This window comes from Rhopalosiphum padi, chromosome 2 (genome assembly GCF_020882245.1).
Source record: "Rhopalosiphum padi isolate XX-2018 chromosome 2, ASM2088224v1, whole genome shotgun sequence".
Classification (NCBI taxonomy): domain Eukaryota; kingdom Metazoa; phylum Arthropoda; class Insecta; order Hemiptera; family Aphididae; genus Rhopalosiphum; species Rhopalosiphum padi.
The window spans coordinates 47,038,474-47,054,480 of NC_083598.1; the positions used below are offsets into that span (position 1 = coordinate 47,038,474).

The 16,007-nt window shown below is 25.1% G+C and overlaps 2 protein-coding genes across 3 annotated transcripts; one reads left to right on the forward strand and one right to left on the reverse strand.

The window, feature by feature from the left end:
* Window positions 1–2,776: 2,776 nt before the first annotated feature.
* Window positions 2,777–8,628, reverse strand: LOC132922162 (uncharacterized). Its single transcript, XM_060985518.1, has 14 exons — window positions 8,489–8,628; window positions 8,162–8,376; window positions 7,957–8,079; window positions 7,685–7,869; window positions 7,536–7,609; window positions 7,281–7,464; window positions 6,654–6,745; window positions 5,903–5,993; window positions 5,475–5,796; window positions 4,744–5,060; window positions 4,137–4,298; window positions 3,904–4,069; window positions 3,706–3,807; window positions 2,777–3,644 (listed from the first exon to the last, which is right to left on the reverse strand). Exons 3-14 carry the CDS (start codon window positions 8,069–8,071, stop codon window positions 3,316–3,318), a joined length of 2,139 nt encoding a protein of 712 aa, XP_060841501.1. The 5' UTR covers window positions 8,072–8,079; window positions 8,162–8,376; window positions 8,489–8,628; the 3' UTR covers window positions 2,777–3,315.
* On the forward strand, window positions 8,591–15,834 carry LOC132922163 (la-related protein 7). 2 transcript variants are annotated; one of them, XM_060985519.1, is made up of 8 exons: window positions 8,591–8,729; window positions 10,149–10,336; window positions 11,623–11,810; window positions 12,209–12,370; window positions 13,306–13,814; window positions 13,887–14,163; window positions 15,450–15,588; window positions 15,643–15,834. In XM_060985519.1, exons 2-8 carry the CDS (start codon window positions 10,150–10,152, stop codon window positions 15,804–15,806), a joined length of 1,626 nt encoding a protein of 541 aa, XP_060841502.1. In that variant the 5' UTR covers window positions 8,591–8,729; window position 10,149; the 3' UTR covers window positions 15,807–15,834. The 2 variants fall into 2 exon arrangements, with proteins under 2 accessions (XP_060841502.1, XP_060841503.1); XM_060985520.1 differs by lacking the exon at window positions 8,591–8,729 and adding an exon at window positions 8,817–9,087.
* The last annotated feature ends 173 nt before the right edge of the window (window positions 15,835–16,007 follow it).

Consider the following 16,007-nt stretch of genomic DNA (forward strand, 5'->3'; position numbering starts at 1 on the left):
AATAAAAATATGTATTTACATACAAATCCTAGCCCTAGTTATAATCTTATAAACAATATTCTATGTGGTAAGTATGTATCCTATTTTGTGGGTATATACAAATATACAATTTTCATTGTGATTTATAGTTTTATGGATAAATCAAACTAGTTGTGTATGCTTTTAATTTATTATTGCAATGATGAATGATTCTTTGATAAACTTTTCTTATAATTTAATTATGAGGAAGTTTACCTAATAACGTAATTTTTTTAGTTAGTGGTTGCTGATAAATTAATAATTATCAAAAAAGTGTTGTAGACCAAAACATTCAAAACTATAGTAGATTATTAAAATACACTAGTAACTAAAAAATATATTCAATTTAATATTTGATTAGTTACTGGAAGACTTATAATTATGTTTTTTCATCAAAACAACAATTTTATTCTAATTGGAAAGTTACTAGAGTAATAAATAGTACTTTAGTAATTATAGTTTACAGTTAATTTCTGAAAATGTTTTTATAATTGATACAAATTATACATAACTTAGAATTATTTATATATATATAATAATATTATCATAATATAATGTTTAGTATTATATATTAGAAATTAAAATGTTATTGGCTTATATCGGGTAACTAAAGAAAATTAACATCAATCATATAGCAGGCAAATTAATTATTAATTACTTATTTTCCTAAATAAGTACAGAAATATCAATATTAAGCTGGTTTCCCAATTTATATACTTGCTAATTACATAAATAATCAAATGGGTAAGTAATTTAAACTAAGTACGTTCCTACATCTGACATATTTTTTAAGTATTTTGGCTGTTCTTTGATTTGTGTTTATCATAATCATCAGGAAGAACACCAGTGACCATTATTCATTAATTGATCAAGTATATCGTTTCAACAACTTTTATGTAACTATCAATACCAAATATTGTCCAATGAAACCTGGACAGTTGATGGAATGTGTCAATGTAATATTATACTTAAGATGATGTTAGAGCACTATCTGATTTCTCTGTTTGATCCACAATAATTAGAAACATATTATATATTAAGCTGCCAAACCCATTTTACAGATTAAAATCTAAATCAGAGTAATAGATTTAACTGAACAAGCTGTATTAATAGTTTCAAAATCATGTTTTTGAACAAATGTAATTGAAATCACAGCCTATATTAAAATTAAAATATATTGTTTTTATATTTTAAATTATTTGCTACACAATTTTTAGTAATATACATTATTTGATTATTCCATTTCCATTTGTTATATTTTTAAACAATATATTTTAAATTTTCTTCTATGTTAAATAAAAAATCAATTATAATTTGTAAAATTATTACACAGTCCACACTGTGACATATGATATTAATGTACTCGTAAAGAGTATACAATTCATAGAACTACTTGATTTATTGACTATTTTCAATAATTCTATAGAGCAGCAAGTATTCATTTAGATATTTATAACTTCAGAAAGCTGTGAAGTAATAAATAAAGTAATGTCTTTAATATAAGTAAAAAATAAAATGTACTTTAATACATTTCAATTAGATTAATATAATATTAAAATCCAGATCAATAATTAAAATTGTTAACCAATTTAAAATCTGTATCCTCCATCTTACATTAAATTGATTTAAAAATAAAATTCAGTATACATCATAACTACATATTAATTAATTATCATTAATCTAATATGAATAAATATATTTACTTATTATTTGTTATTTTATTATTAATATACTATTATATTTTTTATTTTTTATTTTTGAAGTGAAACTTCTTTACAAAGGGTACAAAAATAAAAGACGATGGTCGGGCCGTCACAGTTATTATTATTATTATTTTATTAGTTACAAATAAATAATAAAAAATTACTAATAATAATATATAAAATTAAATAAAATACAGTTCTATTGAAAATAAAATTGTAAAGTTTGTTATTTTTATTTTATTCCAATACACACCTAATATCAGTTACATGACTGAAAGAAGTTTCACTTTATCTGCGCGCACTTGTTACATGCAATTTTTTTATTGTTCTCTCTTCTTCATTACCAAAACCAAATTTCTAATTTTTACCTTAATATTTAAATTGTATTATTATATGTCATATTTAATTATAATTACTAAAAAGGATGTTTACCTGTTGATTTATATAATTAAATAAATAATACAGAACTATATTGTAATCTGTATTGGTAATCTTAATTCAAATTAAATATATTGTTAGCTTTGCTTCACTCCTGGATAAATCTGAGTAGGTAAAATGGACATGGATTGATCGAAATTTGAAGTGCACTAAGCAGAATCAACATTGTGTTATTAGTTCTAGTATTAGAATAAATTAACTTATTAGCAAAATTAGAGTTAAGTACATCATCTCTGTTACTAAGTTTTTTTTTTAATTATTAAAATTTTTAAGTAAAATGTAACCATTTTTAAAAATACTTAGTACAAACACAGATAATTTTCTTATTTTTTATAAGTAGAAGTTTAATAATAAGATGTTAATTCATTATAATCTTAAACCTAATAACACAAAGTTGATTCTGCTGAATACAAATTTGCTATATTATGAACGAGTCAGAGAGAGAAAACAAATAGTTTACATTGACACCCTTTAGTTTTTTTTTTTAACTCTTTTTATCTTTTAGTAGTAGCATCTTTATCAATTATTAATGATACTAGTAGTGTTTTTTTTTTCACATAAGATTATACTTAGTATAGAATAAATAATTACAGTAATAATAATAAATAATGCTATAATAATGTAATAAAGAACTTTAATGGCAAATTTAGGTTTAAATGTATAGTTTTTATAACAATTTTGCAAGATCAACAGAAATTTTTTTTTTAATAAGAGAAAAATAAAAAATTATGTGTATATCAATAAAATTAGGCGGTTTTAGCACAAATTTTTTTAATTAAAATATTTAAGTACTACTAATTTATGAATAGCAAACCAAATAAATAATTATAAATAATAATTGTTTTAAACAAGTTGTATTTGAGCAAATAAATTATTTTGGATAAAGCACACCTAAGAAATTGTTTTTAGTTTAACCGGACGGACTGTTTAACTGAGATATTTAAACAAATTATATAATTTTAATTTTTTCACCTTGAATATTATTGACTGTAAATGTTAAGAATTTAATCTAAATAATTGTCAGCCATTACTATTCATAGGTTTACAAAATATTTATATGAAGCTGATTATTATTATCTATTAATGGAACAGCTGGCATTGTCTTTGTTCCTTATTCTAGTGTGCGATTATATCAATTATTATATGATAATGAATCTCAGGTATTATGCCTTAGCGCACAAATTGATACAAATGTATTGGGGTGATGCAAATGTAATACAGGTATAACAGTAGCAACTATTCGATATTCAACTCTTAAATTATTCAATGTAGCATTGATAAGTTGTCGACATATAGGTTTTTGATCTTGCGATACCTTGTAAAATATTCTTAACGAGCAAATAGCATCAGTTGGTGTCGAAGTTGGTTCACCACGTAGAAGTCGTTTTAAAGAATAACGGAAAGCCTCCTCTAGACCAATGGCAGATATAGACTCAGTAGATGTGTCTAATGAATCAGTTATAGCTGATAAAGAAGTGCATGATCCTGAAATAAAGTTATGTTTTGTTATATTATATTATATTCTTCTTTCCAATATATTAAATACCAGATGAAATATATGTAACAATTGCAGCCACATTATTTTCATAGTTCCAACGACGGCGTATTGACACCCTATAATTGTCAACACAACAGCCCGTTTCTTCATCTAAAAAATATAAAAATAGAATACATTAATTTTTTCACAAAAAGAAAATAAATAATTTGATAATAAGCAAACTAATGCTATATAAAATTTATTTACATTCAAATCTAGCATTATGTCTATGTGCCCATAAATGCCATTCTACTATAGCATTTTTTGGTAGCCGTGATACTACTATATAATCTACAATAGCATTATTTGTCCTTTTCTCCCATTCAGTTCTAGCAGCATGAATATATTTGGTATGAGTTACATAACATATGCCCTAAAAATAAATATTTTAGTTGAATACATAAAAACAAAAAATATATTGCATGTAAATATAAGTTTACTTGAACGACATCTCTAAGTTGTATATTAGGGTCAACTGCTTTAATAATTCTGCTAACGTGTCGTAATGATAGTCGACATTGTTGCCTGATTCCACCCTCGACAATACTCAAAGTACCTGGTACTAGAGCAATCTGTCCAGCAACATAAATAATATCACCAACCTAAAATTATAAATAAAATATATGATCAGTACTCTACATTTTCACGAAACAGCAATATACCATCACAATACACAATCATACAAAATCTATTGAAGTTATATAGCATACAGCCAAACACAAAATGATAAAATTTAAGAAGGATTAGGTGTACATGAATTATCAGTATACCCCATAAGCTTTAAAATAGTACACATAAGAAGAATTAATTAAAATCATTCAACTTATAATTAAAGACAATATTCCAGATTAAAAAATAATGAGTTATAAATCCTTTGTAGTTTAATGTAAATATTATAATATATATTAAACTTTTAAACATATTCAACAATTAATAAGTCTAGGTAGTCAATGGATAATAAAAATAAAAATACAGCAGTTATAAATAAATAAATGACACAAAAGACAAACACCTGTAATAATTATAAAAGATAAGTTATTAACTTACTCGAATAGCTTGACTATATGGTCCAATATTAGCAGGCGCCCAATGAGATATACTTTGTACATGCATTGTATGTTTGGACATTGATGGGAGATTTGAATTTGAGGATGACTTGGATGGTGGTTTATAAGCAACAACATCTATAAGAATAGGTGTGTACTCTGAAAGAGGTATTTCAACACAAACTCTCACCGGAGGACTAATTCTACACATTATTGAAGCATATTGTGCATTCATATTAAGAAACTCAGTCATGTCACGAACATATAAAGTAACAGCAACAACGTCAGTTAACTCTAAATTTCTTTCTTGCAACAAATCTATAAAAAAAAGAAATATGAATGAGATTAAATTATAATTCTATGGGTATTTGTTTTTTTAAATATAAATGTCAAAACAAATTGTAATATAAGTATTACATAGTAGTAGATATATAATATACACAATGTATTCAATATGTATTTTTTTTATTACAAATTCAAAATATTGTTTATTCTATTTAATCAATTAAATTATTTTGCATGGTTAAATACTTAACCTACTCTTATTAAAACAAATAACTTTAAAATAATTAAATATTTTAATGATCTATAATGATTAATTATTTTAATCAACTTTTTTTATAGCTAAAATACTGGTAGTTCAACATTATAATTTAAATAAAATACCTATGTTATCATTGATATTAGAAATACAAAATATTACATACATTATTAAGTTGTATACACAATTACCTCTTAATTTCTCAAGAGCAACTATAACTGGGGATTTATCATCAACCCAATAACCAGTCAATGAATTAATCCAAGTCCATCCATTTGGATAACCAATACAAGATACAGAATCTGTCTCTATAAGTTCTCCAAAACATACTTGACCATCAGTCTGATCAATAATGATACTATTATTTTCTGAAGCATCATCATCAAAATTGTCACCATCAGTAACAGTACCAAGATCAATTTCTAAATCATCTAAGTCCATTAAATGAGCTAAGGGACTACGTACACGATAACACGCCATACGTTCACGAAAACTTTGATTCTCATCAACATTCTTAAAGAAAAAAAAAATTGAATTAAATATTTTACATATTATTTAAAAATTATAGATGTTTTAATCAAAATACCAATTCATAACTTAAATTTATAATTTTACCAACCGGTTTTTTTAATAAGCAAAATTTTTTAAAATTTATATATCCCACAGGAGCAATAGTATCATTGGTATGCATCACAGTTTCAAACTCTTCACTGAAAAATAGCAAAGTAATATTTCTAATGAGACATTTGTATCATTTATTAAATAATCTGTTTAAAATATTTATGATTAAAAAAATATATAAATTATTTCATTAACTTAATAAAATAATAATATATTTATATATATATTAGGTTAATTATTTTGTGTGGAACATGTTTGTGTAATAATATTTAATTATATTAAAAATTGTATAATAATAAGCAGCTATAATAAATAATATCTTTTAATTATAATTACTTAAATATTTTAAAATGTATTGTAAATAATGATAATATTAGAATAAAGAACTAATATATAAACATATTGTATTATATATGTAAATATATATATAGAATATTATATAATGATATAATTGATATATATCAAGATATTGTATCTTTATAAAAAAAAAAAATAATAATAAAAAGTAACAAACAATTTAACTGCTTTCAACTAGGTAATATGAAGTCCACCTATTTTTTTTCTAATTATAGATGTTAAAATTAAAATAATTCTCAAGTAAAAACTAATATCAAACAATTCTATGTTGTTTTCTAAAACTAGAATGTTGTCCACTATTACAACATTGATCACTGGAATAGGTATACATGGTAAAAAAATGTATTTTAATATGTTTGTGATCGAGTGTGTGGATTTATTTGTATACTTACATGATCACCGATTTGGTGAACAAAGGACAGTCTAGAGTGAATGTTTCGTATTCTCCACCTTCGCCACATATATTTAAGCCATATTTTTCATTCTGGAAACCAACACAAAAGTCAAGGAGAAAACGGGAAGAACCCCACTGCATCTCCACTGTGTCAGATATGTATTATACTCAATAAAAATTAATATAATTAACACCTACCCGTATCCCACATTAATATTGTAACAGAAAAAAGTCACCACCAAATATAAAGTATATAATAAGTTATTTAATTAACCTCTTTTTCCCAAAAAATTAAAATTAAAAAGGTAATCCTTAATAAATTATTAACAATCAAACTACTAAATTCCTATTACTATACCTAATCTAGAAATAAATTATTGCATAATGTGTATCAAACTTATTGTAAAGAAATTAAAAAATTGCCACTAATTAGGCATACAGAGACTAACATTCCCTAAAAAATATCGTCTTATGAAATGCATTTCTAGAATCTCCGTTATTGGAGTAGCATGTTAGTCGTGCAAAAATGAATAAATGAATATATATATATATATATATGTATACACACACACATATATATATATCTAATTACAAATATATAGAAATAATAAATATTCCTCATTACCATTTTAACTAAATGTGGCATTAGCTTATCAATTCGCAATCCCAAATGTTTTGTAGGATCTAATCCAAGTGCTGCTACTTTAATAACAATTGCTTCAATATTGCAATCAATCATTTCCTGTAGCAGTTCTCTTTGATCACGACGCCACAAATATGACAATGAGCAAATACCTAATCTTGAACACCTAAAATTATAAAATATTCTTTACAATTTATCAACTCTTTGAAGTTATATTTTATTTATCAGTTAACTTACACATCTTCAACACGCAGACGCTGATAATCAGAAAGTATGGCACCCACAGCTACAGCATCAAATTCAATTTGTGTCTAAATTTAAAAATAATTTACTAAAAAAAATACCAACATTTAATATTATCTAATACTTATAAAATAGACAAATACTTTAATATTAGCAAGGAGATCAAACAAATCTTCAACTTCATCTTCAGGAGTATGAGTATAAATTTTTTCTTGTTGCAATGCAACTCCGTTTGTTCGTTGTCTGAACAATGGAAGTCCCATTGCTTCTGCATATAATTCTACTGCTTGGTGACCAACACTTTGATACATGTAACTATCCAATTCATCTATCATTGTTGCAAATTATTTCAATTATTAAAAAACATTTGTCACTGGTATTTCAAATTATTTAAGACTCAAATAACACAACATACCTTTACTCTGTGGTTTTAAGTTTGCCAATGCAACAATGTCATGGCCTGCCGCTATACACTGCATCATGTTATAACAGCTATCCTTACCGCCGCTGATTAATGCTACTACTCTCATATTTGCACCTTAACAGAAAGGATTTGTTTATACACGAGGTAAAAATGTACTTATGCAATCACCTAACTAACTACATATTATTACAATCACCTTTGATATTTGTTTATATATTATCTTTAATAGGTCAGTGCAAATGGTGTATGTTCACAGCATCCAAAGAAAAACGTTGGCTGTCATTTCGGTTGGTCTTTCATGGATAATTTTTGAAAAATGTTCGGACGCTTAATGAGGACCATAGATGTTACGTTAAACTTACCAAATCAGACAAATTTGGCTAACAAACTTTCGTCAAGTACATTTTCGTTCTAAAAAAAATTTTTGGCTGGGCTGTTATCAATTACTGTAAACCCTGATTTTTATCAAGTCTAGTGACGCCAGTGACGGGAAAAGGAATTTTGTATCCCGCTATTTGGTTACCTTTAAACTTGTCCGTTTTTTCGGCGCCCACAGGCCATAGATAAAACTATTGCTGCTGTAGTGCTGTTCACTGTCCACAGTCAGTGTACTTCACTACTTTATGTCTTACTTCGTTATCTATGCCGTGCTCTATAGTGCCTACTATGTTTAGTGTATTGTGAATCTATGAGTGTTGGATCTTGGACGTTGGTACGTCTTAACTCCTGGCACAGTGATCTATATTACCTATAACTTATAAGACGTAAGTAAATATTACAACTAAACATTATCAAAATCATGATGTAAGTATGTACAACGTAACCACGGTATTTCGCATAATTGTATAAGATAAAATTGCGAATACCAATAAATAGTCCACAAAAATCAAAATGATATATCATCCATTATCCCGCTGAACCCGCCATAATAGATGATTGTTGATAGTTTGAATGTCTGATACCCGGCTGCCGGTTTATATTGTTTAATGCTTATATACGTCAATCACCGACTTCCGATAGCGGTTGCAGTGTGAAAGTGTTCGAAATCAACGACATCGTTCACGGGTTCTTGATGTTCTTATAAATCGTTTCGTAGTCCATTGTGCTTACTGTCTCAAACGAGTAGGTTAACCAATATTTTTTTAAACTTTAAAGACTAAGTAAAGAATTGTGATTAAAAGAATACTAATTTATAATTTTCATTAAATGTTTTTTAATTATAAACATCGAACACTACATTTAGATTTTAGATCTATAAATGTATATGACTATCTTGGAAGTAGATTATAATTTTTATTATATTGTTTATTGCTTGATATTATGAGCATTCGTGTACATATATGTATACTTTATGTATCCTTCTTTTCTTTTGTCAATTATATCCATTTCCATCAATGCATGTTTTAATTTAATTTTTTATTTTATATAATATATTATCATATGTTATGTCATATTTTTTAAATATAAATTTAATATCATCTTATACTATGGCTATTATTTTACTCACTTATAAAAAAAATGTCATTAATATCATGATAAATACTTTCAACTATCCACTGTTATTTTAACTTATTAAAAACAATCATCAATTTCATTAAAACTATCTAGTCTTACCCTTTTTTATCTTCTTAATTTTTGGCATAATTATTACTCTTTACTCCATATTATTTACCCTATTTACCTGTAAATATAATTCCAATCTACTTCTATCTTATAACCATGATTCATATCCATGCTTTAATAATAATCTTTAATAAACATCATTTTTGCAGTTTAAAAATACTTAAAATGTAATATAATTAGAATAACAATAGACTTTGTAATTTCAGCATCAGGTGGTAGTCAAGACAATGAAAAATTAATTATATTAAATTGAGTTATAACATATTGTGTATTTATAGGATTTTAATAAGTTTTTATAATTTAAAAGGCAACTTAGTTTGTGAGGGGCAGAACCCTCTCCAAATTAGTGGCACTAGATAAGTGTATATCCCCACGACCCCTCCCCATTCAAAACCCTAAATATATAGTTTAAATTTATTGAAATTTAAAACATGGTAAATCTACTAACATTATTTAATTTATAATAAATAACTCTGTGCAGGATTAGCTAGTTATTAATTTTTGATTTTATTTTAATATAATATTTATAAATAATTTTTTTTTTATTATTATTTTTTTAGAATGGAACCTTCTAGTGATATAAGTGTTGAAAGTGTTGAAGAAAGTATTCTAAAATCTTCATTAAATCGTGTTAGAAAACGAAAAAAGCAACTTTATACCGATTTAAAAAAGCAAATGGAATTTTATCTAAGTGATGCTAATTTAAGAAAAGATAGATATTTTGGAAATCTAATGCAAACCAGTCAATGTAAGTTGTATTGTTGTGTAATAACATAGTGTATATAATTACAAAAAAAAAGAAGCAGGCAAGTGGGTACCTGCCACGTTAAGCTATGTTGCCGCCCCGGGGCAAATTAAAATATGCCACCCTTAAGTAAATTACAATTCAAAAATTTGCCGCTCCGGGGCAATTGGCCCCCCTTGCCACCCATTAAACACGGCTCTGGTGGGTACCACTTTGCTGTAAATTAAGTGTCGAGTGAGTCACTATTATAGGTGTGTTAAGTTTCAATTCAATGATATATTGTTACTTATAGAGCAAAACAACTTTGAACAAAAATTTTCTGTCTGCTTATATCTCTTAAGTAGATTTCATGATATATTTTTTTTTCTTGGATAATGTAGTATTTAATTATCATAATATGTATTTGTACCATTTAAAAAATATATATATAAACTATATTGATATCATATCAAAATTTTATTTTATTTTTCTGTAAATACTATAAATCAACAAATATAGATTCATAATATAAATAGATATTATCTTAAAATAAATCAAAAATGTCATTGTACATTAAAGTAATTAAAGCATTTTATTATCCACTTATTGTATACTCATACAAAAATACTTATCACTGTAAAATAAATACATTCATCGCTCAGCTTAGAATCTAAAATGCGTATTATGATTTTTGAAACCATTGAATAAGCTAATAATTTGGCAGTATTAAGTATCAATGTTTTAATATAAAGTACTCACATTAAAATTAATAAATATGTATAGTATATAATCAAAATGTTTTTAATTTATAATGGAATTTTTAAGTATGGTAGTAATGTTTATTAATTATTTTCTCTGTTAAATTTTGTTTTATTCATCATTACTTAAGTTGTTGTGTTTAGTATTTCATTATTCATTTTTTCTGGTTAACCTCTTTAGATTTCTTTAAGTTGATGGATATGTACTGTACATAAATTAAAATATATCAAGCTAAAAATATTTAAGCATAGTGTACGTTTTATACTCTGTTTTGCAAGAAAACATGTTATCCTAACCTTACAGAAGACATTTCTTTTGTGCATCTCTGTGCAAATCCCTTCCATGATCAAACAGAATTGCTAGGTTTTGTGTGATGATGCATAGAATGTTAGTGTTCTTTTACTGAATATAGCCTAATATATTGATACTCAGTATTTAATTAGGTTGATGTTTTATAGAATATCTAAAAAATATTCTTAAAATTATAGTTTGGCTGATGCCTCTATATTTAATATAAATAATTACTAAAATTAATCATTTTATTTTTATAGGTATTAGTATTAACACATTTTTGAACTGTAATAAAATAAAGAGTTTAACCCAAAATCCAGAAGATATAATTAAAGCTTTAGAAAGCTCTAATGTTTTATCTGTTAGCGACTGTAAAACCAAAATTTATAGAATTAAGCCTATCGAAGACAAAAAACCAGAGGATATTGAACGCTGTACAGTATATGTGGTTAGTTTTATTCATAAATATATCTTTGTAATGATACATATTATTATTTAAATAATTATATACATTCTATAAAATAAAAATGCTTTCACATTAATAATTTATGTTTATTCTGATAGTAAGGCTATATCATATCATAATCATCAAAGTAATGACTATGTTGCAAAATATCTCTTCTTCTTCTTCTTCTTTTGGCCATTTTACTCTCTAAGAGTTTTAGCCGTCACTACAATATCCCGCCACTTTTCTCTGTCTTGAGCGATTACACGCGATTACATGTTGCAAAATATTCTTTATTTAATTATAATTGATATAAAAATTGTATTATAAAGGTTAATCAAAAAAAAAAATATTATATTTTGTATTTTTTTAACAAAAATATTTTTTATTGTATGTTATAGGAACAATTGCCGCCTAAAGCAGATCACGATTGGATTAAATCAATGTTTGAAAAATATGGAAGTGTAGCTTATATTTCATTGCCTAAATTTAAAAGTGGAATAATTAAAAGATTTGCATTTATTGAATTTGACAATGAAGAATCTGCTATCAAAGTTTTAGAGGTGAAATTTAACCCAAAATATAATATAAATATATATACATGGTCTTAGATTAAATACATATTTTAAAGTGGTAGAATAAATTTACTACCTTTATTGGGAATGAAGTGACTGAGTAGTGAACAAATCATTTCAAAACTACCCACTGACGATATCTTTCTGTAAACTGGCAGCTGTCTAGGAAAAAAAGTCACCATCCACCAACCAGGCATAGGCAGAAATCTACAGGTGTTCAATTTTAAATTATTGATCTATAGTCCATTCTAAAAAATTATACTAAGTAATCATACATACCTTTTACCACTTAATGAGAGAAATTTGGGGTACGAGTGATATGCAAATTGATCTATTCTTGTTTGAAATATATATATACAAGATGATTATTTTATCAAATAACACTTTTTATTTTAAAATAGATTAATGACTTAGTTATTGAAAATATTTTTTTTCATGATTGCCAGTCAAAATAAAATAAAATTTTTAAAAGTAATAAAACTTAAAAAAATTATAACAATCAAAAGTATGATTATTTAAAAAAAATATTTTCAAAATTTTTGAAATAACGAGTGTTGTATAATAAATAAATCACTGTAGGAAATTCAAGCCTGTTCCCGGTTAATACCAGGAAAAATACAGAAACTAGTCTATGGATAATATACTCATATAAAAGGCAAAAAGAGACTAAGTTCTGCTAGACAAATATTTAACATATTCTTAATCCAATGACCTCAAAGTATTAAAACCACTGTGGTAAACTATATTATTATATATCCATTTTAATGTATATATATGTCATAAAAATAAGAAATTCTACATTCTTAAAACAAGTAGTAAGAAATTTAATAGAAATGCATATTTATTGTAATTGCCTTGCTTTTATCCAAATGAATATATGAATTTAGAAATGATATTAACAATATAAAAATATATTTTGTTAGGAATACAAAAAATTGCATGAAGTATCCAAAATCCTTCCAGAAGAACTGCAAAGTATAATTACTTTCAAAGAAGATGAAGATAAAAAGGATACAGATGAAAGTACTGACAATGTTAATTTATTGAAAAAAAGAAAACATTCTATAAGTATTGAAGGTGTTGAAAAGAAAATGAAGAAAGAAACACCACAAGTAAGCTGTTCTGGAATTAAAAATAATAAAAAGAAGAAGAAGAAAGACAAAAATAAAAAGAATGATTTGGACGACGAACAAAAAAATTCTTCTTTTGAAATTAGCGACAGTGAAAATAACCAAAGAGCTTTAATTGAAAATATTGATACCAATATTTCAAAGCCAGCAGAAACAATCACAAGTGATGATGATAAAAGAGAAATAAGTATTGATCCAAACAATACTGATTCAATTATAAAAAAAAAAAGAAAACGCAATAAAGGAAAAAAAGTGAAATTAGATACCAATTTAACTTCACCTGTGCTAAGAATAATGTCAAAGTAAAATATTATTTTTATTTTTAAACATATTTTATATTTATATAAACAATATTTATTGTTGTTGTTTTTTAGAACAGAGTGGAGAAAACTTAGAAATCAATTTTTAAATATGCAACGACAAAAAATGTCTTTATTAAAAGCTCAGTTACGTCGTCCTAATCCTAAATATAATGAACATTTTAATATGCATTATCATGAAAATTCTGAAAAAAGTAATGATGCAAAGACAGATGTTGAAAATGTAGATGTAGAATTACCAAAAAATAATGATATACGTGTTAAGTATGAACCTGGTGTAATATTGAAAATTGCATTTGCAAATCCAATTGAATCTGATAAAATATTTAAAGTATGATATTTTTTATTTATTTATTTTTCATAATATATTATACTAGATGATTCTTTTATCAAACAACACTCATTATTTCAACATTTTGAAAAAAAATTATATTTTTGAAATGATAAATCTTTACATTTTTAATTTCCTATTTTGAAGCAAAATATTTTCTGGAATATTATGATACACAAAATTCAAAATTTGGGCTAGTAGTTATTGAGTTTAACTTATAAGTATTTAAAGTTTGGATAAGCAGTAAGCAGAGTAATAGACAAACATTTTATGTGGTATCCCCTTAATTCTCCACTCCGCTCACCTAAACTTAAAATACTTTTCTCATAAACTACTTTCCCATATTTCAATTTTTACGTATCATAATACTCCAAAAAATATCCCGTTTTAGAATATGAAATTAAAAATATATATTATTCAAAAATTATAAAAAAATGTTGTTTGATAAAAGTCTGATCACTATGTAGGATATTTTACAATATCTGCCTAATCCTATGTTGAATTTAAAATTAAATAATTATATTATAGCATATCTATTGGTAATTAGTAATTTTAAAAATTATTTATTTCATTAGAAACCTAAAACATATTCAATTATTGAATTTCAAATATTTTATTTTACATTTATTTTTATTAAAAAAAGACATTGAAATAGGTAACAGTCTTCTTGCCCACTTTTTGCCATAATTAATTTTCAATAAATCAAAACTATCATCCTTATATTTTGAAAAATTGTAATTTATTTCCCATATAATGTAAAGTTGTAATAACTTATTTTCCAGACAGTTTCATGCTTTATACTTAATGTTATTGTAAATGTTAATGAAGTGTTGTTATTTTTTAATGCTGAATGAATAATGTTATATTATAGAAAATATATTTAACCTTGTTTGTTTATGCATAAGTTAACATAGTTTTTTGATGATACAAGTGTTTGATTCTAATGTGAATTGAGTCTATGTGATTTTTTATCCCATTAGTTGAATTTTGCTGCTACTCAATATAATACTGAAATATCAAAACATATTATGTTACAATATTTATTTTCAGATGTACTAGTACAAATTTATATTTCTCATACCTATATTTTTCTTTTCTTTTTTTGAGAAAGAGTAAAAATGATTCATTGGTGTTTGCTTCGATATTTATTATAATTGATCATTTGTATGTTTAGTGATTTCCCAATAACTCCTATTATTTTTAAAGGATTTAAAGTTTTCAATGCTAAGCACATTACATTTTTTTGATCATCTAAAATTTTTATCTATTTTTTTATTTATTTTAAGGCTGAAGCAAAAACTGATTCTAGAATCAAGTTTGTTGATGTTGTACACAATTCTGAAGCTTATGTAAGATGCGACTGTCAAGAAACTGCTATAAAAATAGCAGAGGAAAATCGATGGCCGCAAACCAGATTATTAAAAGGTTAATATTTACGTATTATTTTAATTATAAATACTAATATGATTTTTGTGATAGGTGAAGAAGAAAAACTTTATTGGGATAAAATTTTACGTGATAGAGAAACTAAATGTGCAAAACAAAAAGAAACTAAAAAACCACGAGGTCGTGAAAAGCTAATTAAAAAAGCAGAAAAAAGATTAGCTCAACATGTTACTTTTAATCAAGAGGATAATGAATAAATATAGATATTAATTATTACTTATCATATTTATTAGATTCCTTTTTAATATTGACCAGAGCGGTATTTTATTTTTGTGTGTATGGTTATATTTTTTAGAAAAAAATGCTTCAATATATTATAAGACTTTTCATGAATTATTTCTTAATGAAATTTAAAAAAAATATAATATAGTCTCCAATGTACCCTTTCATCCACATTA

What these genes read in the sequence shown, in the direction of transcription:
- LOC132922162 (XM_060985518.1), bottom strand. Translation starts at nt 8,071, where the DNA reads ATGAGAGTAGTAGCATTAATCAGCGGCGGTAAGGATAGCTGTTATAAC. An exon ending in ACATAATGCTAGATTTGAAT is followed by an intron (nt 3,808 to 3,903) that starts GTAAATAAATTT and finishes TATATTTTTTAG; the next exon opens with ATGAAGAAACGGGCTGTTGT. An exon ending in TGTTACATATATTTCATCTG is followed by an intron (nt 3,645 to 3,705) that starts GTATTTAATATA and finishes ACTTTATTTCAG; the next exon opens with GATCATGCACTTCTTTATCA.
- LOC132922163 (XM_060985519.1), top strand. Translation starts at nt 10,150, where the DNA reads ATGGAACCTTCTAGTGATATAAGTGTTGAAAGTGTTGAAGAAAGTATT. An exon ending in GTGCTAAGAATAATGTCAAA is followed by an intron (nt 13,815 to 13,886) that starts GTAAAATATTAT and finishes GTTGTTTTTTAG; the next exon opens with AACAGAGTGGAGAAAACTTA. An exon ending in GCAAACCAGATTATTAAAAG is followed by an intron (nt 15,589 to 15,642) that starts GTTAATATTTAC and finishes TTTTTGTGATAG; the next exon opens with GTGAAGAAGAAAAACTTTAT.